We start from the raw sequence: 26,590 nt of genomic DNA, 5'->3' as shown, positions 1-26,590 counted from the left end.
GGCGAGAAGAACAGTTCATTTTTTCCTCATTTCCCTGTTCTCTCAATTAGGCGCGTTATTAAATCAGTTTGACCGACAAAGCCGCGGCGAAGACGACGCGTTTCCTTTTTTCCCTTTCCTTTTTTTCCCTACATCGCATGATATCCCCGCGGGCTGTGCAGTATGCAGGCGACAGTCGAATACCTTCGAAAAGCAAACGGCATCCACGCACGGGAACACCGCTCCGTTGTGCGCGAAATCGAACTCAATGGCCGCTCGCTCGCTTGCTGGCCCAAGCATCCGTTGGGGACGCGGTCTGTATAGAATACTTCTTTGATCGGTTACACCTTAGCACAAGAGACCGACCGGTACGAAAGACACCGCGGTGTCCAAGCCAAACAAAAGACCGTCGCCACTTTCAACCCGCTCCCTCCCCCCTCTCTCCCCCTTTCTCATCCCTAATCTCCCTCGCTCTTTATCTCCCTTTCCTCTCTGTGTTCTCTACATGCAGTTCCATTCTTTATCCTTCCTCTCTCTGACCGCCCAAAGCGATGTACCCCCGGGTCGATTTCGCGTTAAAGCCATTCCGAAATGCAGCCCCGAGCTCCGGCCTATTCGTACTGTAGATTTCTTATTGTATTGTTATCACATCCGTTTAAGGGGTACTATAAAGAAAACCGTCCGAGTCAGTTCACATTGCAGAGTATTATTTCAAAAGTTGTATTTGTACTTTTACGGAAGGAAAAGCTCGATTTTAGTGAAGCAAGTCAATCGATCACTCAGAGGACTGCCTTTTTTTAACGGGTAGAACAAAAAGAACATTGATAAATTTACAAGAGGAGGAGGTCCCAAACTAGAACACAAGACTGCAACGAACCTCTTGTCTGGATTTAATATATAAGCAATAAAAGTGTGGAATACAGCGTAAGCGCGTTTAGAAATTACAAAAGCTCAAGTAATTAAAAAAGAGAATTTTTTTCAATACTACACAGTAAACACATGATGAAACTTGCAAGCATAATATGTATATGACAAGAAATAATGTCTTTTTTTTTTTTAATCGATAGTGAAAAGTGACGATGTGGTAAAGTAACCAATACGCCTTTCTGAATTTCAACGTATCATAGGCAGCAATAAATTTATTTCAGAAAAATGAAGGCCATACTTTCGTCTTTATTACCTCGCCTAAACTGTAGCTCCCGTGACGTCATACATCCGCTTTTTCTTTCTTTTTTTTTTGCGTATTCGGGTCATTTTCTGTGCCAGGTCAGGTTGCCGTGGTGAGCAGCCTTCGCTATATTTAGAACGTCAGTGCAATCCTTGTCTGCTGACTTCGTGGCCCTCAGCGGTCGCGCTTTGGAAATTCATGACGTCACGGAGACACAGTGCGGAAATGTTACGGAGGCGTCGCCACCCGTCTGTTTCTTTATCGCATCCTAGCGGGGTTATAAAGCTTCTCCCGACAAAAAGACTATTTCACTTGAAACGGTGAGCGTAATCTACAAATCTAACTTCACCTATTAACGGCACCTTGTCCCGTTTCTTTAGGGTGGGCACTTGCTCCGGCGGGGAAACGCCTGCCATGGCTCTTCTCCGACACCTCCATATAGAGATCCTTTCAAATTTTACAGAAAAAAATGAATTTTAAAGAATCTCGAAACAAAATCCTTTCCGTAGTTCAGTATTCGTGCAGCTCAGAGCTTCACGATCTTGTTCGTTTAACGCTTCCTGCTTTTTTTTTTCCTTTCTTTCTTTTTTTACGGGCACGATTTCCCGAATTTTCGAGCCCTCGCTCGATCTATAGATTCGCGCGCGAGTCGTTTTTCATTCTCGCAACGATCCTGTGACGCGGTACGAAGTAGGAGAGAAAAAAAAGAAGAGAGAAAGGTTACGTTTCTTCGCAGATTTTACAACCCGCCCAGCAATGTAGCAGTTCATTTGTCTTCTCCACACGGATACAGAGCACTGCGCCGTAGCGACACAGCTAGGACTATATGTTCCCTCTTGCCAGTTCTGTGCAGTACACAGGGAAACCCTATCGAAGTATCCCATATGCCCCGTAACTATCAGGTCCAATGATCGCCCGTATGTGCGTGGCATCCGCACGTGCATGATCGCACGGGATAGTGGCATGTGTTCGCATTAAATCGCATGACATTCGAAGGACACGAACGAGCGCGAAATAAGAACACGCAAGAGCTTATTCGTGTCCTTATCATAAATGCGTCCATTATTTCTTTTATTAGTGCGCTGCTTTATATAAATCGTGAATGACCAATAGGCCCGTAAGTACCCGTTAAGAAGATTGATGTACCGGCCCTTCTGTCGCTAATTAGTATACTGCCTGTCTAAAATTAAGTCTTAGCAGTTTTACTAAATCTCCAGCAAGCTTTTTTTCTTTTTCATGCAAGATAATTCCTGTAAAGGCGTCCGCCATGTAGAAACGAGAATCGTGGATATCAAGGACGAAAAGGGCTAGTCGGTGGCTGTTCATACTTTCAATGATTTCTTATCGCCCAGCACCGACTTTCAAGGGCACGTCCATCCTCTAGCTTGCCGCGTATTTCCTCCGTGACGTCACCCGCGCGGCGGCGTAGCGTCAGTTTTTCACGTCGAGCGCGTGACCGCTTGCTAGCATAATCCTGGCAGGAGCTAGTTCAGTGGCGTCATACGTCGGCGCAAATGCCTCGTGCCACGCCCATTCAACGGCCGCACTTGTATAGCGTACACTCGCGCTAACAACGTCGTTACCGCGCGAACCAAACCATCCGTAGTCTTCCTGCTCGACGGCGGGTGACGCAACGCCCGATATACGTCGTAAATAGGCCCAGTCTAGTTGCTGCTGCGCTGTTCCTTCGCGCCAAACATTAACAGTACTATGGGTATGCAATGACGTCATCGAGTTCGCCACATTGCAGTAAAGCCAGCACGGTGACAAGCAGCGCGTAATCTAGATCCGCTTATCTTCAGTAGCACAGTGGAATCTGTGAATAGGGCTACAAAATGGCGTACGTGACATCATGCGAACACTCTGTAGGCTCGCTCATGGCACCCGTATATCGCTCGCTGCACTGCACTGCACTAACACTCTAAGAACAGTTTACACCCTTTGGCGTGCCCCATCTGCCACACAACGATAATCGTCATCTGTCTTGATGCGTTTCCTTTCTTTATCGCTGCGAGCCCGGAACTTTCCAGTAACGAACGGCACGCGCGTTATCAGCATAGAACAGTTTACACCCTTTGGAGTGCCCCTTCTGATAACGCGCGTACCCTTCGTTACTGGAAAGTTCCGGGCTCGCAGCGATAAAGAAAGGAAACGCATCAAGGCAGATGACGATTATCGTTGTGTGGAAGAAGGGGCACGCCAAAGGGTGTAAACTGTTCTTAGAGTGTAGTTGGTAAGACGGAGCACCTTTCGTTCTTTTCCTACAGCATCTTTTTGTTTTTTAAAACTTCTTAGATATAACGTCTCTTACTCCAGCGTTCGCGCACTCTTTTCCCCACCAGCAAAGGGCGTTTGATATACGGCACATGTGTGTTCAGCTGCACGGAAAGGCGGTTCAATTTAAATTCGCTCGAGGAGCACATTCTTCCATACTGCAATCCGCGTCTACATTACTGTGAAGTACATTTTATTTCTTTAAAGCATAGTCGAGTGTCTACCGAGCTCTACACAACGGATGCTTTGTTCGCCCCCATCCCTCCTCCTCCATCTGTCTAAACCCACCGTCCCCAGCCTGTCCTCAGCCCTCGTTCCATAGCAACCCTTGCATTCCCCCCGATCCTGGAGAGCCTTCAATCGAGCATTCCAAACACTCGTGATTATATGGTTCGCGGGCAATCTGTTATTCTCTCCCTGCTCTGCAGCCGCTTGTTTTCTCGAGTGCTCCATTACTTGAGAGTCATCAAATTTACCTTCTGAGCCACTCCCCCCCCCCCCCTTATTTTTTTTCTCTATCTCTTTTTTTTTTTCCAAACATGCACTCACCCCTTTTCGCTGAACAAAACACAGCACAGCCCCATCAAACATATGACAAATAACGTCAGGGGGCTGCGTCTGCATTCCAACGCGAATTACATCGGTATACCCATTACCGAGACGTTATAGGAACGAGGAATTCCTCACAAATACGTGATATCCTTGAACGGGTATCTACAAGAGCGACACTGCGTACCAAGTTGGAATTACAAGAGCACCGTATTTGTCTAAAAAAAAATGAAAAGAAAGCTTTTTCTCCAGATATATTAAGTGTAATTGAAACAATCTGGTGACAACTGGCACCTTGAATTTCTCTGACAGCTAAAGCGGGATGTATACTGACTACTAGCAGACGAATTTATTGAAAAATAAAAGGAAAAAAAATCCACCCATTCCTTTGCATAAAGGAAGTCTTAACATCACGTTTCCATCGCTTATGCACCCATTCTTCTTTCTTTTTGCCATGATAGTACACTTAAACGATAGTAATGATGAAGTCGACCGATATCGCAGACGTGCGACCGTACGGTTGTTAAGGCACGCACCTGGACCGTCGTACATTCGACAGACGCGCATTCGGATCGCATCAGGGTATACAAATGGAGCTGCCGCCATGTAAAGAGGGCAGGAGAAAAGAAACGAAAGAAAAAATTATGATATTACGCTTCGTTACTTTTTACATATCCAGCCGTGAGACTAGCCCATTCCTTAATAAAGCGTTCTGACACGGTTCTAAGAAATTTCACTGGCTGAACGTGCAATGGCTGTACATTTAAATGCACGGTAACATGGATACGGGGCTGAATTCACAAACTTTTTTGTTCTGAGTGTTGCTTGCAATTTGCCGGTCGCCTTTGCTGACAATGCCGCCAACATAATTTTTTTTCCATCTGTCGTTTTGAAAAGTTCCTGTGTAAGAACTTCGTTCGTAAATACGGGCCCCAAGGTCTAGTTTACGGTCTCGCATCGAAGACGAAACATGCAGGGTTGTTGCGGAATGCACAAACTTGAGTTCTGGCCTGGCTTACAAGCATGCGCTTCATCCCATGTGCTTCCTGTAATGTACGCATTGATCTCAGCATGTCCAACTGCGATGTCCCCAGTAAGACCATGACAGAAACGTGGACATTAACTTATAACTCACACACGGTGTTATCAACTGCCCTAGTCACTCCAGACACCTTCTTCACATGTCTTAATCGAACGTCTGCGCTTAAAGACGACGTCAAACAGCGTTAAATAAACGACCGCCCCCTCCATTTTCTCGATTCGTCTTCCAGCATCACTTTGCGCTGAGACGGCACTTTCTCGCCTCAACCCTAACATATCTCTCACTTTGTGTACACAGCACACTCGGAAGACAACGTTAAGAAGGAATAGCCTATATAAGGCTTCACCGCACTATTGTGGACAAGTGAAACCTCAACAGGATTATGTAAGCAACATCGCAAGGTTTTAATTGCCATATATAGCAGACACATAAGTAGACTCAATATGTATAGATTCCATATGCCATACTCCGTTCTTTGTAGTGCCTAGTAATAAATATGTGAAGGAAGTCTCACGGGAAAGCCTCCTGCATCAAAATGCCTTGAAAGGCTCGGCTAGTATGTGCAGGCTTATTTCCTAAGAGTCAGTGTGCCGATGGGAGAGACAAAGAGGGAAGAGCGGAGTCAGAAGCTGTTGCCTTGATGTGGCTAGCCGAATGACGTCATGCTCCTTCCCTCTAGTTTATTCTATACAGGAAAACAAACTGCACCATTAATCAAATCCAATTAGCCATGGTATCGCAATTTCATTGGTCTTGTTCATGTTTCAATTGTTCACGATAATGCTGTGTTTGCACATATTATTATACTATATACAATTTTTTCGCGTACGTTTGTGCGCTGTTTTTGCCACGTCACGTGGTTCATGTGGTTGTGCCCTTTATTTCGGCCTTACTACACTCTCGACGCACTGTTGTGAGGAGTCAACTCGATCGGTGTCTTGCGTATCTATGACTTCGGCCTTCAGCGCCCAGTAGCAAACAGTGCATGGCGAATGCGTATAAGAGTCAATTAACTCGAAAAAGAATGTGTGTGTGTTTCAGAAGTGAATGGTTCTCATTGATATGTGTGCTACGAGCTTGAAACGACCTATCTTGTAACCTTCTGTATAATCTCCCAGACGCTTGCTATCATGGCAAAAGGCTGGTCAGTGCCAGAGCAGTATACGTAATATATGAAGTCGGGAGCAAATGTCTAGAGACCACAGCTTCAGCAAAAACATTAGATTTCAGCCGTGCAACATGGAATTGTTTCAGTGCATTGCGTTGGTCGAACAGGCGAGCATAGGCTTTACCACTTGACTTAGGTCTGCATGCATGTGGTCTGCAGACTTTTTCTCGCGACTGTACTTTAGAGCTTTAGACCGTTAGATAACAACCCCAGCGCTGGCTGCCGCCTTTACCGCAATCAACAAGATGGCACCTGGATGCGTCAAAGACCGACGCTCATACATGTAAAACCTGTACTTCTTAAGAAACCCTCTGCATCAACTTGCGCTGTGGTCCAGCATATATTTAAATGCCGCTGTACCCCGCTTTCGAAAGAGCGTCGGTATGCTGCATTTCACTAAAGTTCCCAAAGCCACTGTTGGACATAGCCACCCTGTATACTAAACTCTTCTAAACCGTGAACATGGTGTCTTAGAGCCGTTATAGAGAAATCTCATAGACAATTTATCTGAAAATTACGGTACAAGTTGAATGTTGTTGCGCCAGAGATACTCAAATTACATTACGCTGTTTATGAGCTCAGAAACCTTTTTTCTATAGAGAAATGTTTCAGGAGTGTGTACAACATGGTATACTTATTGCATGTTTGCTGTCACTTGCGTTTTTGGGGGGATCGATTCCCTCTCATCGCGAAGACCTGACGCTATACCTCCACTGAGACAACACCTGTATGTCACTGCTGCGTCTGCTGAACGTTCGCGCCTTCTATGTATAGGGCTAGTACAGACTTTTGAGTGAACAGAAAGACCTGTTTAAGGCCAATTGCAATTAAATTTCACTTTGGCTATATTTGTTATAAGTTAGTACATATACCACCAAAGCAATCTTGGCAGAACCGCGGAGCTGCTAATAGCAGTTTTCTTATTAATAGCCTTCAAACAGCACCTAAGCAGACTGGTGGTTGTTGCGATCAATAGACTATGACATAAGTCCCAGCTCACTACCTCCGAGATTTTTTAGCGCGGACCTCCTGATCTCGGAGGTCATGCTGAAGACCCGCGTGCTATAGGTCATGTGTCACTTCTGGTGAGCAGCAACGGCTGTTTTTTTTTTTTTTTTTTTTACTTTCGGTATCAAAAAGAGCAATTTTTGCAAGCTTTTTATGATGCTTCCACTCGTAAACTAAGAGCGGTAGACTTTGCATCGCTTCAATTGTAGTTCATTTGCTCACATGCAATTAACATTCGTGATCTGTGGTTGATGTTATGATAGCTCGCATTAGTTTCTTGGAATCTGGAAATGGTGAGAATAAAAATAAACACGATTAATTTCTTCAAAATATGGGACTGCAATTGGACTTCTGAAGTAAAACTCTAGATTTAACCATTGTATTCTGGGATTCCAGATATCAATGCTGTCAAATACATTATTTCTTCACAGTGTCATTGCTTCAAATAATTTGTTGCAATACATGTATATAGTAAAGTAAGTTACAAAACATTAAGATCACCATAGAAGACTGGAGAGGAGGTGGACACAGCCACGTTTTTTTTTTCTTACTAGATTTTGAAAGGACGTTGTCACTCCTTAATTCTAAACAATATAACTGCTTTCCTCTCGACAATCAGTGCTGACACAGCTTCGTAACAATGTATGCTACTCCTTATGAAATAAATTCCGAACAGCATGTTTAGGACCAACAAGGTTAGGTTAAAGAAGCACCTAAACAAGGGTCATCTCTGCACTAGAGTAATGAAGCATCTGTATTATGAAAAAATATAGTAATATAAAGAAAGGTTAAGAAAGTATGTTGACTGTAGAAAGCAGTTGAAGACAATCTGAATGTGGTATCAGGACAAAAGCTCCAAGAAAGACGTTTCATTCCATTTTTCAAGCAGCTGTAGTACTATACATCCTCCTAACATCACTTCTAACTATCTGCACTTATGTATTTAACCGAGCACAGCCGACCCACAGTGATGAAATATTTTGCTCTGTTCAAAGGCATCCCTAAATTTCGATTGGGACACCACATTTCAAATATAATACATTGTTGTGTATTTTTGTGATTTTTTTAGTTTTTGTGTCAAATAAAGGTTCTGGAGCTCAACGCAACCGAAAATGTACTGGCAAGCCTCGAAGCGGCATAAATAATTTACTGTACTTTTTCTACAAACCAGAGCACGGAACTGGTCAAGCTGTTAACTCAGCTTTTTTTTTATCGATGGAAATAAAGTTATTATTCTTATTATTACTTTTGGTTTCGTTTCCGAGGGGCTGTATGTCATGACGTCATGAGGCAGAAGGTGGTCACGTCGTAGGAGAACATCGTGACGTTTTGGCACTCGCTCAGTCTCCTACATGTGACGTGGCCCGGGGAAGCATCACAACAGCATAATTAGATTGAAACACATTTTACTTTGATGGTCAGATTGATTCCTTGAGATTGCTAGAAGCACCTTTGAAACACCATTATCCGGCCACCTAATAATTATGTCTTGAACTACATATTAGACAACTTGTGATAATCCCGATGAAAATACGTACACATCCGAAGTTTTAATTAATGTGAGTTGACTGTAGGTACTACACACCATTATCTCTTGCACAGTGCAGATAGATTCTTGTTGCGACAGCAGTGTGCGCATGGTATGCTTGTTGCTTGTTATGAAAATAATGTTGCACTTTAATAGCTCGAGATTCTGTTCGTGACGTCTTGTCTCTCTAATCTGTGATAGTGCCAAAAGATTATTATATTGTACAAAAGTTAGGAAAAAAAAAAAGACAGGCCGAGCGTGCAAGTCAGATGCTCAGCCACAACAACAACGATCTTTGTGAGGTGTGTCTGCTTTAGCGATGTTGTTTCTAACTACTATTACGTAGATCAGCAGCAAGCACGTTTCCTTGTTTTTTCCCCCCCAGTTTTCAGTGAGGTCTTGCGGACTACATCGATTCCAAGATGAATCAAAGTATTTTTAACTCCACTGTATGCATTAACTGCAGTTTGTGCTCACTTCGTGAATTGGTTTGTCTTGCACAGACACGAAATGTATATGTAGACAGCATGACAAGATCTTGTGAAATAAACATGTTTTCAGACACGAGCAATGAGCACTCGATTTGGCCGTGGTTTGTGCCCCCATGGAAACCTGGGGTGCTGGTCTGCACGGACAGTGTGTAATTCAGCCATGTCCACACCTTTAGCCAATCAGAGAGCATAGCATTTTTGTGAGCCAATCAGGGTCAATAAAATAGCAAGTCTGACAATATGGCAGAACTTCAGTGTCCAGGGGTGCGATCTTATAATGGTTCCTAAAAAAGCAAACTGTTATAAGATCGCACCCTAGACTAGCACTCCCCAAGTGCTATTTTGGAGACTAAATTCAGTCACGTTAACAAATTCTGCCATCTTGACCTTTTGAGCCAATCAAAGAGGGCTCAAAACTGTAAGCCAATTGGAACAGACAAAATGGCTACATTTTAGTGTCCAGAATAGCACCTCCGGTTTGTGCTTACCTAGTGGTTGTGACGTGATACGAGAACAAGCAAGGCCTCCAAGATTGCCAGCGCAGTTGGTGGAATAATCTCGGAAGCCATGTAAAAAGGCTCTCAGCCACACATGCAAAATGCAGTGATGCTATCGAAACAAGCTGTTTCCTGGTCATTCTTAAGCCATAAATTCAACAAAATATTAAACTGTGTGAGCAAGACAGGACATGAATAGAAATATAGGTGCGCACACACATATCTGTTCATATCCTGTCTTCCTCGCACAGTTTAAAATTTTACTGAATCTCTGAACCAACTAGCCCAACAACATGCCTTACTTGAGTCATAAGTAGGCAGCACCATTGTTCCACTATAAAACAAAGCTTTCATTGCCTATGCTTATTTAAACCGTGTGCAAAATGTCTGAGGGGGTTTATTTAGGGGCCTATTAAAGCATGCATAGCTATTCTGCTTTCTTCAACTTTATAATCATAGGGGGAAAGTTCAGCAGACGCTTGGATAATCTCCAACAGTATTGCCAGCACAAATGATCACTCAGGAAAGTCAGAGGTAATGTCTAGAAACTGGATGCCGTTTTGTATAGGCAATTTTCTAGTGAAGCTCCACCTTCCACCTTTTGTGCTGAATTCCAGTCACAGAAGTGTCAAAGTTACCTAAAGCAGAAAACCAAGTAATCGACTACATAGCAAAAAATATGGATGCCATGGTCACCCAGAGAGCAATCTAATTTGCGATCAGTCTTGCTTAAGTATACAACACTAAGAAGAGAACCAACTTTTAAAAGTGACACAAATTCTTCACTTGAATAGAAAGCCCACGACTCCACTAGCTTCAACTTTTATAAATAGGTAACATTTTATTTCTACCAAAACCCCATAACCACACCAACATTCATCCATAAAGTTCATAAATGTCTTGAACTTTCATTAACATGCAGTACTTAACACACTTAAAAAACCCATAATGCACCAGAGGGTAGTATAGTTCTCCAAAGTCCGTATTGAAAGCTAAGCAAATGTCAGGATTACCCATCTTTCTTCAATAATTGAACTAGTACCTGGATGTTTCGAATGTGTCACTTGACCCGCCGTGGTTGCTCAGTGGCTATGGTGTTGGGCTGCTGAGCACGAGGTCGCGGGATCGAATCCCGGCCACGGCGGCCGCATTTCGATGGGGGCGAAATGCGAAAACACCCGTGTACTTAGATTTAGGTGCACGTTAAAGATCCCCAGGTGGTCCAAATTTCCGGAGTCCCCCACTACGGCGTGCCTCATAATCAGAAAGTGGTTTTGGCACGTAAAACCCCATAATTTAATTTTAATGTGTCACTTGTATATGTGTCCCTGTTTTTTTACAGCTGCTTTTTCATACCCCGAGTGCACTGCAATACGTATGCATGATCGTTTCACTGTGCCTACAAAAGTCATTCCGATCACAAATAGCTGTGCATCCAGTGCTCCAAAGTAAGGCGGCTATATATAATACCACCTTCTGGGTAAAAATGTTAGAAGCTGAACAGTGACAGGCTGTTTTAAAGCTGGATGTCTGCAAACATACGGTAACTGCAATTTGGAACACACCATTCAAGCATTCCTGGGAAGTTCAACCATGACTGTAGGTGTGCACATCCGCTTGAACACACGAGCATTCCTTCGTCTTCGTCGGACAAATGAGTCTCACTTGTGCAAACAACTGATACTGCATCGACTGCCTGAGAGTGGGCACAAGGACGCCTGACCAAGCACCATGATTTATATTTGCCCTCAAAGTCCTTATCATGATGCACTGGCCGTCTGAGGTGGTGCAACAGCGCAAATCAATGTAACGTTGTTGCATACATTGCAGCCAGTTTGCTTGCAAACTGTGCAGGCATGGTTTACGCGCGTCTAAGGCATTCTGGCTACAGAGCTCTGATATGTTATTAGCAAAACATGGGTGTATGACCAGTAGTACCATCCACTAATAACATCCAGCACTATCAGTGAGGGTACATGAGCATGCGGTGCAGAAACCAGAAGCTCGTCTTTTGGCTGCATTCGTGTAGTGAAGAGCATTAGTTTTGGTTATGCCATGCGCTGGCTTGATCCCACTGGGTGCGGGCAGACACTGTTGATGCATTTAAGTTGGAAGCTGCAGCTAATGCACCTACATCAGGGCCTACCCAAGCTGGATTACATGCCCTATGTAGTCAGTAACAAGTCAACAAACTTGGAAAGGCTCCTGTCACTACAGCGTCCCAATCCTGGTTTTTTCATCTCTCCGTGCTCGCTTAAGTCTTTCACAGGCACAAAAATGCTCTTGTGTCTCTTAGCAGTAAACAAACATGCCATGGTCAGGCACCCAGACCAGGAAGGACAGAACTAACAGGAGGCATTAATGCTGAGGACCAAAGTTGATGCACAAAGCATGGAGAACCATTGCAACTGCGAACAGACCCCTTTACATTCCCATCCTTCATACAATGTAATGCCCTTTTGCGACCCTCGAAGTATAAATAAATAAATAAATAAATAATAACTAAATAAATAAATAAAATGGGTATGTTGCTGGGACAGTACTGGTGCTTAGCACAGAGTATATTACACAAACATACACACACACTTAATGAGAGCAGCATTCCGGGCAAGTTGGTAGTCCATTACATAAATGATATTGCGCAACAAAAAAACGACACGGACGTGTCGTCTTCTCTCATGTCCGTGTCATTTTTTTTGTCGCGCAATATTATTTAAGTAATACACATAGCAGCAGCAGGTTGCTGTCTTGAAAATGGTGTGGTCCTCACCCAGCAGCGAGCTAGTGAGACATGCATGCCAGCATAAAAAAAAAAAGAGTCCTGAGCAGACATAGTGAAATGGTACCACAAACGCACAGAGGTACATACCACGAGGCAACGGTGATTGGCTGCCACACAATGAATGAGTACGTACATGCTGTGACAATACAAATCTGGGACAAATGTCCAGCAGACGAATGCCAGTTCTCTCCCAGGGGCGTTTGCAGCTGTGCTCATGACTTGTCACTAACTATAGCGTGCCGAATGCCGAAAAACAGTGAACGTACAGTACTGCTAACAAAATCAGGTTTTAATGGCATGTTTAAGTGTCAACATGACAATAACAGAAACAGTGCGGCGCTGCCTCTCCTCGGCCATGGGCCTCGGCTTGAACCAGATGCAGCTGATGATCAGAACCGTAACGCCAGGCAGCTCTACTAGACAGTTCTGCCAGGAAGCCAGATGGTTAATGCGTCACGAATGCCGGCGAGGGATGAATTCAGATGCTGGAATTGCAGAGAATTGTAGCACTAATTACATTAATGTGTTGCCTCGTGACCCAGAGAATTAGTCTGCCTGGTACACAGGCACAGTGCAGCCATATCACACTGCTAATACTACGCTTTGTGTTCCAGCTGACATACGGCAAGCTTTTTAAAAACAGTATAAGCCATCTATTTGGGTGGAACTTCTATGCTGTAAGGAGCCATTCGGAGGAGCTGGTATTTTTTGTGGTTGGTCTATCTAGCTAATTAGAAATGGTCAAATAACTAAGATTTAAATGCTAATCTTACAGTTTATGAGTCAGTATAAAAGACACAGTGTCTTTATAAACTGGAGTTGCAGTTGTGCAACAACAGGTGGCTTTAAGGAACAATGACTTTTGTTGAAAAATGTGGTATAAGAATGGTAAACATGGTACACACACAGATAACATACTGTATCATTGAAAGCTACAGGAGTGGAGCTTCTGCACTTATGTTACTGTGGCAAATATTCCAGTAGCATTTGACAATGCTTTTGGTTGGTCGGAAATGATACCTTAATCGGCATAGCTTCCCTGTCTAACAGTTTCATGCCCACCCAAACACGGAAATGAAAAGTAGAAATGCAATCAAAATTTAATGTTCGGTGGTTTATTTTGTTTTACTTTGCTGTTGTAGTAAGATGTTAATGTTTTCTCTCCTTCAGCTTAAACTTATGTGGTTGAGAATGTGGAACCTTTTCTTCGGGAGTGCTCTTACTTCATGGTTGATTGGAAGCGCACACGGACACAGTGAAGGAGGAACGGCCGCGCCATATGCAGTAACTGCTGGAGCAGAGCACCCCGTTGTAAAGATTCGCTTACTATCTAAATTATCTAGTATGGTGTCAGTGCGCACAGGGAAACGTGAACACTTCACATTCGATGACCACGGATGGACACTCGCTGTCAAGACACTGGCGTGAGGAATTGTGGCAGCAGCAGCGAGCAATGTGACCTTCACGCTTTCAAGATAATGCCCGTGCGACTGCGTGTAGCCGTAGTACAATGCCCCCCTCCCTCCCCTCCCCCAGTGCCATGCGTGCAACGGAATACGGTGCACTTCCTCCCCTTGCGCACGTGAGATTGAGCCACCATCGCTGGCTCACCATCGCATGCTTTCACTCGCACACATAGCATACGGCGCGCGAGGACGATGTTATCACGAGACGAACCAGGTACGCATGCCTCGCAAAGAAAACCTGTAGCAACTGCCAAAGAGGTCAACCCAGCACTCCTGCCTACGTTACTCTCTGCGACGCTTCTCCCAACTTCGCTCAACGTTACCTACACATTCCTCTAGGTGGCGTTACATTGCAGCGCATTCAGTGTGCTCCTTCACACTTTCCTCAGCGCACTTGCTTCGTGGCTTCAGACAGACACTACTGATATCACTAGCTGGCTTCTTGCGCTTGCGCATAAAAAGCTATTTGCTCAAATGATACCTACATGCTGCTTATCGCACCCTGTAGTAGTTTGTTTTCTGACAATCTTTGGGTTACAGACATGCAACGCTCTAAGAAACGTTTGCAGCTTTTGTGGCTCAACTTGTCCCCAAACAATAAGTGTCATCTGGTTTGCATACCTTTCCTTTCTTTAATGCTGCGCACATAAGTAGTACTTCCAGGTCACGAACAACGAAATACACATCATCAACGTGACATAGCATTTTTGACAAAAAAAAAAAAAGCATGAGTGCAGAGTTTTCAAGAAAGGAAATGAAAGCAAGACAGCTGATTATTGTTTAAAAACAAGATAGGCCCTATGGGGTACAAACTTTCCTTAGAGTGTACGATCATTTTGCGGGCTGCACAAAAGAAAGAAAGGGCTTCATAAACTGGACCCATGATTCATTCTTTCAACAAAAACGAACTGGATTCAAAGCATTTCAAGTTGATGAGCAAGTCCTAGTATGGTTCACATAATTCTCTGATAGAACAGACTTTAATACTGTCATAAAGAAGTGTGATGGCTCAGTCATGGAGTTGCACCACATTAGAAACAACAGAAAAAACAAGTGCCTAGATGCACATGTGCCCAATGTACATCATACTTTCCTACACAGTAAAGGCTTGTGTACTGCGCCAGCCATTAAAGCAACCCACACTTTTTTTTTATGTCCCTTATGTTGTACTGTCCCCAGCTTGTAGCAGGTAAGCCTGATATCTTGAATATGTAAGCAGTTGCTGTAGTTCCTAAATACATAATTAAAGCTGCAAGTCAGGGCTGGCTTGAGCCTCTGTTGTCCCTTTTTGTTTTCACTGTTTAGTTTTTCCATAAGCCTGCATCAAAATTGCCCAACCAACCAGATCACTCCTCGAAATCAATCAGTATCAAGGTGATTGATTTCGAGGAGGATTTCGACGATTTCAGGATGATGATGCCCAAGCTGACTAAAAATAAATTTTTCGTAGGTGCACTAAAAGATCCCAGATGGTCAAAACTTTTCCAGAGACCTCTACACAATAGTGTCTCCCACAGCCCTGGTGTTACCTCTGGGATGTTAAACCAAATCATTCAGCCAATCAAACAACATGTCAATCAGCCTAAGAGTCAATCAATCAATATGGCAGTCAGTCAAACAATCTGTAAATCAATGCAATCGTCCTTCAGTCGATGATTCAGACAATAAATCAATCTGTCAGTCAATAAGCCAATCAATAAATGAGCCCCTCAGTACTGAAATGTGATGTGCAAGGACACACACACTCACACTACTCCTTTGGGAACCCTTAGTCAATGTCAGGAGGGTGTCTCGGGTGGTGGCAACCTGCTTGCACACCCTGGGCAAGTATGCAGCGAGTCGTGAATGAAAAGATCACACTCTAGGCAGAAGTTTTCCTTGCACTTCACACAACGGTATACCTAGAGGAGAACATGGGGAAGACCGCAAGTGAAGGAATTAATTTGCAGACATTTCAGTCATCACCTAAATGCACCATTAGGTGTCGCATCCAGAGCACGACAGAAACCCATTGAGTCAGTGCAACATATGACAAACAAAAAGACAAACCACAATAGTTAGCAGAGTTACAATTTCGATCTTTAGTATTGTTCGCTCTGTGAGAGCAAATAAATTAGGGGGAGCCAGAACTTTAACACTACAAACTTTTGCAGTCAGCTGTTTGCAATATTTATTTATCCCCCGTATGCATCTATAATGCAAACAAATGCAACTGGAATCAACATAAAAAATTTCAGACCCATATGTGCTAAGAACTTCCTATGTGTTAAAGTGGCAAATACAGATGACTTTGAAAATTAATTGCTTCGTATATTTTTTTCTTTTAAATATTGTATAGAGGCAGCTGGTCGAATGACGAGCAGAAACTTCATAACAGGTTACTTTCACAATTTGCACACTTGAAATCATATGCCATCATTCACTAGAAGTTTGCCTCTAGTAGTTTTCAACTGTGCACGCAGAATACTCTGATCTACAGGCAAGATGACTATCTTTTTTTTTTTGAAGCATCAGCGGTTCAACAAGGCTTAATAAAGGACAGCAGAATCGTTGGTCACAGAAAGCGGCCCGAACTTTTTTATAATGTACATACTGTATGTATCATGAGATAAGCATTACTTTTCGCCACAGCAGGGTCTTCCGATTCTTCAGCTAAAAACACGGTTTTAGCTGTATGCATGAGACCAGAGTCTTTGTTAGATGTAACTCATGAATACAGACATTTTTAGCGAGATCAATGCACTTGAGCTGCCACAAGTTCAGTCATGTGATAAAAGATGTACACAATGTGTAACATTCTATGATTTCAGAGCAGATTACAGATGCCCCAACACTTACATGTTTGTCTGATATGGTCAATTGACAGGAAGAGCAGATTCTGGAAACAGAAAGGTCAGGTTATTATAGTAAATAAGCCAGCAACACAGGGCTCTGACAAACTATCGATGCTACTATTCTGAGCAAAGCGCAAAATGCTGAAATTCTACAAAAAAGAAGAAGAAAAAAAAGGAAAGTTCTGACTGATCTCCCTGCTTCAAAGCTACACCTAAGAGAATGTTGCAGGTGAGGACTACAGATTAACTTGAAGGCCCGTCGAGCTTGTATGATCGGTGACAGACCTCCAGCCGCAATCACCCGACCAAGTCGAACACGTCAGATCATGGCCACCGTGGCTTGAAATCCAGTCTACTACTCAACATCGTTGCAGTAGAATGCCACAGTCATTATGAAATAACAATGGTCACAAACAAAAAAATTAAGCCAATTTAACACAGATGTTGGAATTTGTTGAAGCGGTTACTTCAATGCTGCAAAACTAAATGCGATGCATATAAAGTGGAGCCTTGTAGATATGATCCCATTATGTACGATTTGCCAGTGCCAATGTTCACAATCGAGAACTAAAAATGAAGCAATACACTTATGCTTATTTTTTTCCTGCTTCATATGATCCCGGAAAACGTGATCAGCACGTTCAGCAGATTCTCAAACTGGGATTTTCCAGCCACTAGATCCCACGTAAACAAAGAAAGGCATGAGGTGCATGCGACTGAGAGCAGTAGCCGCCTGCCGCTGCAGCTTCCTCACCACACTCGCCCAGCCGTTTCATGTGAAAACGCTGGTGTGCACCAATTTTCTTATTCCTGAAACACATCATCTCCTCCAAGGTCGTCGCACATCGCATTCACAGATATCGCTGCCAACCCTATTGAGTTAAGCATCTTCATTTACCTGCTTCACGGCACATGGGCCGTAGTGCCATGGGAAGCATACTGCAGACTTTTATCAGGCCATAATCAAAACGTCCTGACGTTCCCTGTTCCAGGCAGCACAAAGGGATAATCATGTATTGCTCTGGCGGCATCGCATTCTGGTGCTGCCCACCAGCTAGAGTTCGCTTCTGTTTCTCATTACTACGCAATAAGAAAACGACAATGTGCACTTCAGGGTTGCTTGGGCCCTAACAGCTCAACACGTGTCCACATCTCATGCCGCAACGACTCAAGCCGAGTGAGCGAGTCAAAACTTCCCGCCAATATGCCCTGCTCGAAGAAGCTGCTGACCCAGGCTGAATTCGAGGAGCACAGACACAAGCTTATCGAAGGCGTAAAAATAACAATGTGTGCCACGATGCCAGTCGAGCCCCAACAGCTTTTCTTGCGTGGGCGTCTCACACTGCAACGATTAGTGCAATGCTTCCCATGATGTAGCTTTCAGTTACAGTTGAGCCTATCAATTTTTTAACAATTTCCGATCGTGCGCTTTCTTCTTTATGGTATGTTCTTTTTTCTGCATTCTTCTTTAGAAATGTATGAACGAGGTTCTACTATAATTGTCTTTATTGTCATCTACGCAACAAGTAAACTTTTGCAACGCTTATGTTCATGCTTAGCAATCTAAGCTGAAATGCAAACAGCAGTTCACGTGAAGGCAAGACATCGACGCAGTGACGTCACATGGGTGAAGAGGTGACGTTTGTCGAGGGAAGAATGGTGAGGACAGATGAACGCTGAGAGTAGTACAACACGAAAAAGAGAGGTAACATTGGCAATTACTTTTCCTGTTTTATTCCTGAGTCCACGGCCTAACGGAAACTGGAGCGAGCACATGGCCTCACGCACACATGCTATGCGACTTGAGGCACGTGCCTATTTTGCAAGACACCAGCAACAGCAGCCACGGCCAGGGAAGTTCAGGAGGGTTCTCTGAGAAAGCTTCGCTCGACAGTAAATAAAATGCTGAGTCACGAGGAAAAACTTACACAGGTGTGTCTGCTGGTAGCGAGTCCCAGGGTACCTCTTCAAAGGCCTCCAGGGCAAAAAGATGGTGGTAGGAACGTGCAAGGTGCGGTGCCGACACCAAAGTCAAGTCTGCACAGGAAGAAAATATGACAGGTTCTTTTTTTTTAGCATTATGTAAGCGTACTGAACAGGAAGCGACTACAAATTATAATTTGAGCAGAGGTTGCACGCGAACAGCCTTCTTGATGCAAAAGAAACTATGTAAACAGGTCACACAGAAAGAACAAGAAAACTGCAAGACAGCATTTAGTTTTCTTCTCTCACTGTCTGAACAAAATTAAAGAATGCATCATTGTACTAAAAAAGGGAATTGTGGCTCTAAAAGGCAACATACCAAAGCTAACTAGAGAGCTCTGCGCGTAGTGCGCGCCGATGGACACACCATTGGCCTTGGGAAGGGCTTGACATTGACCTCAGGAAAGCAGCCAGCCACGCGCCGTTGTTTGCTGCGTCATTGATCGTGCTTCTCTATCTTATTCACGTTTTCAGAGCAAAATAAGCAACGCCCTTCACATGTGTGGGGTAGCCAAGGCTTCAAAGAATGTCGAAGAAGAATTCTTGCACGGCAGAGGGCTCCAATACCGGCAAAAACGTGCCAGCGATACGGTTCTAATCATTACTCAGAAAGCCTCATTAGCGAGAGCAACGGTAATGATGGATCGCCGCCATTCAGCGGGAAATTTCTTGTTCTCGTCCTTTCCTTTGTCTTGTTGGTGTTTTTTACAATCGATCATATTTAGACAGGCAAGCGACGAAGTTCATCTACAGTGCAGCATGCGGTTTAAAGGCATTTCGCTAAAGTTCTGAATGCCGTTTGCTACTTCTACTGTTTTCCACTTTACCACGTTGCGCTAGCTAGGTAGAACGACTGCATGAATGCATTGTGTTGTGTGTTAACGGTACTGAAGCTTGCAAGAACTGAAATTGTTGGTTTTATGCGGCCTGGTAAATCCTCGCACTAGCTGTTGTGCACTTCATGTTTTTGCATCTATCTTATGTGTGGCTTCACGCATGACGAACTGTTGCTTCATGCATAACTATTGTTGATTTTTTTGAGGTGTGAGGTTTTCACCCTGCCTCGTTGGTAAAGGGTCTAAATCACGCTTTGTCTTATCGGAATGATACCAAGCAACTGCTTCTTTAACAGCTTTAGTCTTTCACCTGAGGGCATCTTAGACATTGTGTTTCTTGGGAAGTGTCCTTAGAAAATAGGTAGTTCAGGATGAGAATTGCTAGTAGTTGCTGCATATGGTATTTTGTTCCATTTTCACTCAAAAGTTTACGTCACGTTTAGGAAGTCATCACACCTCGATGCTGCCTGAGAAGACTTACCAAGCCGAGTGATTTGTTTGTTTCACAACGTAGTCCCTTTTTGCATGCGAATTTTGTACTCAACTGAATTCTTTCTTATTATGCTTATGCCGCAGAGGACTAAACCCGGCCTTGCCGCCAGCGCTCATCTACTTTGACTGGCACTGCTCTGCCTTTAAATATATTGTGTCCCATCTCTCTCTAGTAACATTAAAAAAAAGTAGTGAAACGTTGGTCAGACTTTAGCTTAGTACGTTTCCAAGCAGCTCTCTCAGGGAATTTAAAATTGCAAAAACTGCAGCGGGAACGGCAGTTCATCGGCGTCTGCAGCAGAATTGCATCGGCGGTATAGCGCTAACATGCGCTCTTATTAACCCGTGCATCTGGTAACTTCCTTGACTAGTGTACGCGTTTCCATCAATAAATTCGCAATTACTCTTCTTGAGGCGACTTTGACTGCACTTATTTGGCGATGTCACATGTATTCATCGGCAGAAAGATCATAACGGCATATGCAGACATCGCACCTTGCGGATTTGTTTGAGATATAAGTCTGCATTAACGACGGGTGCTTATTATTGAGGTACAGCAGCAGCATGGCGGCAAGGGTAGAATTTAATAAAAAGTATTATCGAGACATTGCATCACTCAACAAAATTTAGCGGCTAGTTAACATGAGCTCCACTTCATGTAAATGGGGTTCATGGTGTTTGTCTGCGGGCCGCACCTAGCACGTATGTGGACTGGGTTGTCTGAAACACTGGTAACATCGTGTTTATACCTGCTCCCACAGAGGCCAGCGTCTTCCCTACAGCTGTCACTGCAGAAGAAGCGATCAGGCACCCGAACAACGGAGAAATTGCAACTGTAAATTTCAGCCATCCTTGCTGCAAAGGGTTGTCGTCTGCTACTGCTCCCGAGCATACTGTTGGAAGCGCCCGCTAGGTGGCTATCAGTGGTGCTTCTATAGGCAGTGCACTACGCGTATAGCGAGGCAATGGGATGACTATACTGGTCTACCTTTTATTCTACTTCTATTGGACTATGCCAATCACTTATCCGTACACTGTACAAGCCTTTATAATAGGCAACCATTACATAAACTTTGCGTGCCAACAGCAGTGCCAACACACAAAGCTTAGTAGGTATAGAAAACAGTTTTTAGTTGGACATGTTTAGATTTCACATCAGCAAGTTCCCTGCTGTTCTTGAGGTCCATGTGTCCAGCATCTGACCTGACTTTACATCGGCTTCGACGAACATAGAATCGCTCTTTGAGACGTGCATTGCAAGAGACAGAGTATGGCCAGAGACGTCGGGCACTATCAGATGTTGATACAGAGGCGAGTCCTACCATTTTCATGGTGTAGCTATCGGATGGCATCAGAATATTTTAGTAGGACACTAAATGTGCCGTAGCGCCTTCTGGCCAGGGTTGGTTCCCATATCACGCTCACTGGCATAGGTAGTATGACTTTGCCATCAATAAAGCAAACTAATCCAGGAACAACATGAAAGCAGCCCCAAAAGCAAATACCAGCAATAACATAACAAGAGCTTTGACACTTTTTAGATAATTCTGCACCATTTAAGAATTTGTCACTTTTTGCACACATTACATGACCTTGTCAGGTGAATGATTATTAGCAGACAAAGCATTCAGATTACTTCTACACTGCCTACAGGAAGCTGGCAAAACGAAACTCTTAGCACACATTATGGTCTACTATAACCAAACTTGGGTCTGCAAAAGCTTAACACAGGTAGTAAAACACCACGGTTGGTGTTAACGCTAACTCCAACTACTCTGCAATCCATGCTCATAAAGCGATTACAACCACAGTCTCGGACTTATACAAGGACAGGACAGCACTCTATGAAGTAGCTTCAAGGTCTCTTTTCAATTAATCAGATTTCATAAGGGCCTATTGTAGAAGGAAAGATATTAATTATCATACCTGATAATTTAATTACCAAACTTTCAAACTGTTAAGCTTTCAAACTGTTAAAAATCCCATGGACGCAATACTGGAAGGGAGGGAGTAGCAAACATTATTTTGAAGTGTGCTCTAAGCACTTACATTTTGCAGTGTACATAACATGTTATTAGTGATGAATTACGTCTTGACGGAACACCAGCAGTAGCAAGCTTGGGACAGCACAAACCAACAAGTAATACATTGTTTTTAGTTCACAGTCACTTCTTCAATGATTCTGTTGTTCCGATTTCGCCTCCTTCAGAAAATTGTCTACATAAATCTGCTCCAAGCAAGCCTGAGCTTGCTTTGGTGTCTTTTCACAATTGGAATACTGCAGAGAAATGGTTGAAGACTGAATTTTTTTCGTGCACAAATTTACTTTCTATAAAATTTGACATAACAATAGTAAAATTGTAGAATGAGTCCGAATCTGTTAACGATTATGGAAAATTTGGGAGAGCTGGCAGGTATGTATTTGATGCCAGTGCAGAATGTTGCTTCTGCCAACACAGACTACATGTGAGAAAAATTCATCCAGTAGTATCCTGAACTTACTGCAGACTTTGCATTCCACAGGTAGAGAGCAGTATTTTCCATTGCACTGCGGACAGAAGTAGCCGCCCTTGCTCAGTCCATCCGAAGGGTTTTCACTGTCCAGGTGGCTGTCAACAGATGCATAATCAAGTTATTAAACCAAATCTACAGACATGACTGTCAATCATGAGCCATTAATATGTGAGTATCCATTGTAGTTGATGTTTAACGGAAGTCTCAAATATATACCCACAGAGCTCTTGTCTGTGTTCTTCTCCTCTCGACTAACTTATCTAGACTCCTCACTTTCAACCCCTTAGCCTAACATGTCACAGTGCATCCCACAGGGAGATCTGTGCCATATACGCAGCCAGGCACAAGTTTGAGAACCCTTACCTATACGATGAAAGAGTTGGAAAATCCTTTAGTCATATCGGTACAATGTTGAATACAAGGTTATCCTATATACTTTCACTGCCAATTATTTTTATTAGTACGATACGTAAAACACAGGTGGAGTGTAAACACGCCAAGGTGGAGTATAAATACATCATCGGAGGTCCCGAAGCAGGAACTGTTGGGGGGACCTCCTCACAAGAAACAAATGGAGGTTGGAACAATTGCGGCAAACAGTAGCAGCTAGCATCATACAAAGGTTGTGTTAATCAGCAACAATGATGTAATACAACACTCAGAAAACAAAACTCTGTGGTAGACCTTGAATACTATACGATGCAATCAATAACAACACTCGATACAACATGTTGTAGACAATACCAATCACTGTTATTGGTAAGCATTTCACAAAGAGTGATCGGTATCAAAGGAAGCACAAATCCGTCATGACAACCAAATCATAAGTGTAATCACATGGCTAGGATAACATGGCTAGCACTACAGATTACTACCACTTTGTTCCAAGACAAGGTACGCTTACCAGAAACAAAGAGATGGTTTGCCTTCAGTCTCCGTCCGGTGGTAAGGAAATCCTGAGAAAGTGACAAAATGCGTTTCAAGCACACCAAGAAGCAATGTTCATAACAAGCAGATGGCCGCTTGATAGTTGTGACCTTACCCATTCTTATCAGTGATGACTCTGCATTGCCCTATAACAAGAAGAGTGTGATTAGTAAAAATCAGCGCCAACTTATGCAACATCATTCTTTTTCATCTCCCCTCAATATATGCAATTCTAATATTTGGCAGAACTTAATGAAGACAAGCAAAAATTCTTAAAGGGACACTAAAGGTTACCAGAAAGTCAAGTTACAGTGATAAAGCAATGCTCTAGAACGTCTAAGGTGTCAATATAATCGCAAACAGAGCTTTAGTAACCGAGAAATTGAGGTAAACGCACAACACGATTTGAGACCCCCCAGCGACATTCCGGTACTAGCCCGATGACGAAAGCACTCCTCATCATAATTTATGTCACTAGTACTCAACAACTCGTATTAAAAAGATCATTTCATTAGATTATAAGATGGAAGAAAATGCTACTTGTCTACTTCTATTCGATTCTAAGAAAAAAAATAACATTTTGACGTTAACCTTGAGTAGTATGGGTGATCGAAAGGTTTTGTTTTCACTCGACTTTGCGCGCTTGACTTTGCCCCGCGCGCGCTTTGGAGTTTCAGTTGTTTCTTTATCGCGTCGTGCTGCGGTGGTCCTGCTGGCTCGCAAATCTTGCATTTGGAACAAGTGGCGAGAATGCCACGTCCATGTGATGTCATGGGATGTGCGAACGGTCCGCGGAACTTGGCCAAGGGCAGTTGCAGCGGCGAATCCAGTGTTACTTATCACTGTGTGCCAACGAGTGAACCTCTCCGTTCGAAGTGGTTAAGTGCCGTACCTCTGCCACAGCGCGCTGGCAAAGAGCCAAAAATCACGCAGCGTGCTCGCTGCACTTTTGTCCAGAGGATTACGAGTTCAACGCCGACCTACTGAAGTCGCGTGAAGTGCCTTTCAAAGCAGGCCGTCGTCGTAGTAGTACGCAACGACGCTGGCAGCACGAGCCCTCAACAGCAGGTCACGTTCATGAGTGCTTAAATCGCTGAACTAGAGCCGAGCATCGCGAGCTAATGTGTCGTTGTCAGGGTCATCCATTGTAACGAGCGTCGAAGTTTGCGTCATAAAATAAAGAACCAGCTTATCGTCATGCGCTTTCCCTTCCGCTAGCCACCATAGTTCCGCTTTCGCGCTGCTGTCGGCTCTGTCTCGGCTCTGTTTCTGGCCATGCGTTTGCGTTTTGTGCAGAAAAGCCGTAGTGCCATCTGCGGGAGCTGTTTTACTCACCGACGGCGCAACGTCACTATGAGACCATGACGTCAATACTCCTCGATCGGAGGGCGGGTGATTTGAACTGCGCTAGAGGTATGCGGACGCTTCAGAATGCATTTTCTCTTAAAATAAGTCTCTTCATCGCACGAAACAAGCATTTTGGGGTTTCTGGGATGGTATTTCAACAGTCCACGTTGACTTAATATTAACCTTTAGTGTCCCTTTAAGCAAAGAATCTTATGAGTTCAAATGAGAAAAAGAAAGCAAGGTTTAGTAGTCAAAAATATACTGTATATGACTATTTTGTAAAAATATTATCTGAAGTACAAAATTATATGGTTTTTTACAGCATGAGCACTATGTTAGACAAGCAAAAATGCTTCAAATGCAGAATTGATTTTGTTTCCACCCAAGTGTACTGCCCAGGAAGAGACCAGTTGTAAATCGCCACAGGGAATTCAAAAATGAGTAAAGGACAATGCAACAACGCTTGCATTGCATAACAACATGGTGTAGTTTCCTTAATAACAAACTCTAGTGCCACTGACATTTCACTTCAGATGCATAGATACATTAGTGTACACAAATATGAATTCTATGATGCACACAGCAGGCAAAAAAGCTTGCACATGTACATGGGCAGCAGGCAGGGATAAGCATCAAGGCATCACCATATTCTTGAGACTGCACAATTAACACCGAATGCTTAAGAGTGTTGCTGTTTAACCAGTCATTAAAGCTAGGTAGTGTGCCAACTGCAACATGAAATTGAAGTGAAAACCAATCAGGAGGAAAAAGAGATTTTGACATGATAGCTTAAAGAATTTCTTGCCAAGCTCCTTCTCGGGCAGTGACCTTTCTGCAATTCAATGCGAAAAAAAGAAAGAAAATGAAAGCAAAGAAAGCTGCAAATGACCACCGTCAGCGACAACCTAAATATGCAAAGGCAAATTTTCAGTCCAACAATAGAAAAATTTCTGCAGAAGTGCCTGCTAATTACATTAATTCATTTTCATAATGCCATGACAGATGCAAAGTTCTTTCGATACTGGCATTTCTAGGCAATTACGTTTTGGAGCACAGAGACAGTGACAGCAAGCAGTATGGCTTGTGAGCACAGCTTGCACTAAATTCTTGGGCGCTGGATAAAGAAACAATAAGCAGAAGCACTGGATTGCTTCGCTGGAAATTCAACTGGCTCGCATCGCTCAGATCACAGCAATCCCAACAGTCACCAAGTACAGTAGAACCTTGTTCATACGTCTCAGGGGGGAAAAAATGTGAGGAAAATGTACAATCCGAGGTTACTAAAAAATTTGGCAGACTCAACTACAGCTTATATCTCTGTAATGCAAAGCAGTGTGTGAATCATTGCAACACGAGATGCCAATGAGCGCGGGGCCCGGGAGGCCCAAGACGTGCTCATGCAGTCGAACCCACTTATAACAATATTCAAGTGCCACAAAAATTCCATTGTTATAACCGATAACTGTTAACAGCGGGTTGCTATCAGAATGGGGGAGACGTAAATGTTCTGAAAAAACTATAATGGTGGGGAAGTCAGTTCTTCTCCCCACCACCTTCCTCCATCCAGCTTCTGATTGAGTTGACTCGTGTAACTGTTGAACTCTGCTGCCTGTGCGCTCCGATCGCGTGTTGTTAACAAGCTGTGGCTGTCGACGTTCAAGAATGGCACTGCCATAACAACTGTAAAGAAGGGTCACGCGCGGCA

The 26,590-nt window shown here is 43.5% G+C and overlaps 1 protein-coding gene across 2 annotated transcripts in view; it reads right to left on the bottom strand.

Annotated features, from left to right (window-relative positions):
- Positions 1 to 12,753: 12,753 nt before the first annotated feature.
- Ssl1 (general transcription factor IIH subunit 2 Ssl1) overlaps positions 12,754 to 26,590 on the bottom strand; it is a 34,851-nt gene continuing 21,014 nt past the window's right edge. Inside the window, exons 9-15 of one of the 2 annotated variants that reach the window (XM_075685269.1) lie at positions 23,654 to 23,684; positions 23,516 to 23,567; positions 22,600 to 22,706; positions 18,715 to 18,823; positions 16,791 to 16,830; positions 15,696 to 15,853; positions 12,754 to 12,971 (exon numbers count right to left, since the gene is read on the bottom strand). In XM_075685269.1, the coding sequence (XP_075541384.1) occupies positions 15,731 to 15,853; positions 16,791 to 16,830; positions 18,715 to 18,823; positions 22,600 to 22,706; positions 23,516 to 23,567; positions 23,654 to 23,684 (462 nt within the window). In that variant the 3' untranslated portion in view covers positions 12,754 to 12,971; positions 15,696 to 15,730. The remainder of the gene's footprint in view (positions 12,972 to 15,695; positions 15,854 to 16,790; positions 16,831 to 18,714; positions 18,824 to 22,599; positions 22,707 to 23,515; positions 23,568 to 23,653; positions 23,685 to 26,590) is intronic. The other variant, XM_075685268.1, reaches the window with a different exon arrangement.

This window comes from Dermacentor variabilis, chromosome 3 (genome assembly GCF_050947875.1).
Source record: "Dermacentor variabilis isolate Ectoservices chromosome 3, ASM5094787v1, whole genome shotgun sequence".
NCBI lineage: Eukaryota > Metazoa > Arthropoda > Arachnida > Ixodida > Ixodidae > Dermacentor > Dermacentor variabilis.
This window is presented reverse-complemented; position numbering and strand designations above follow the sequence as displayed.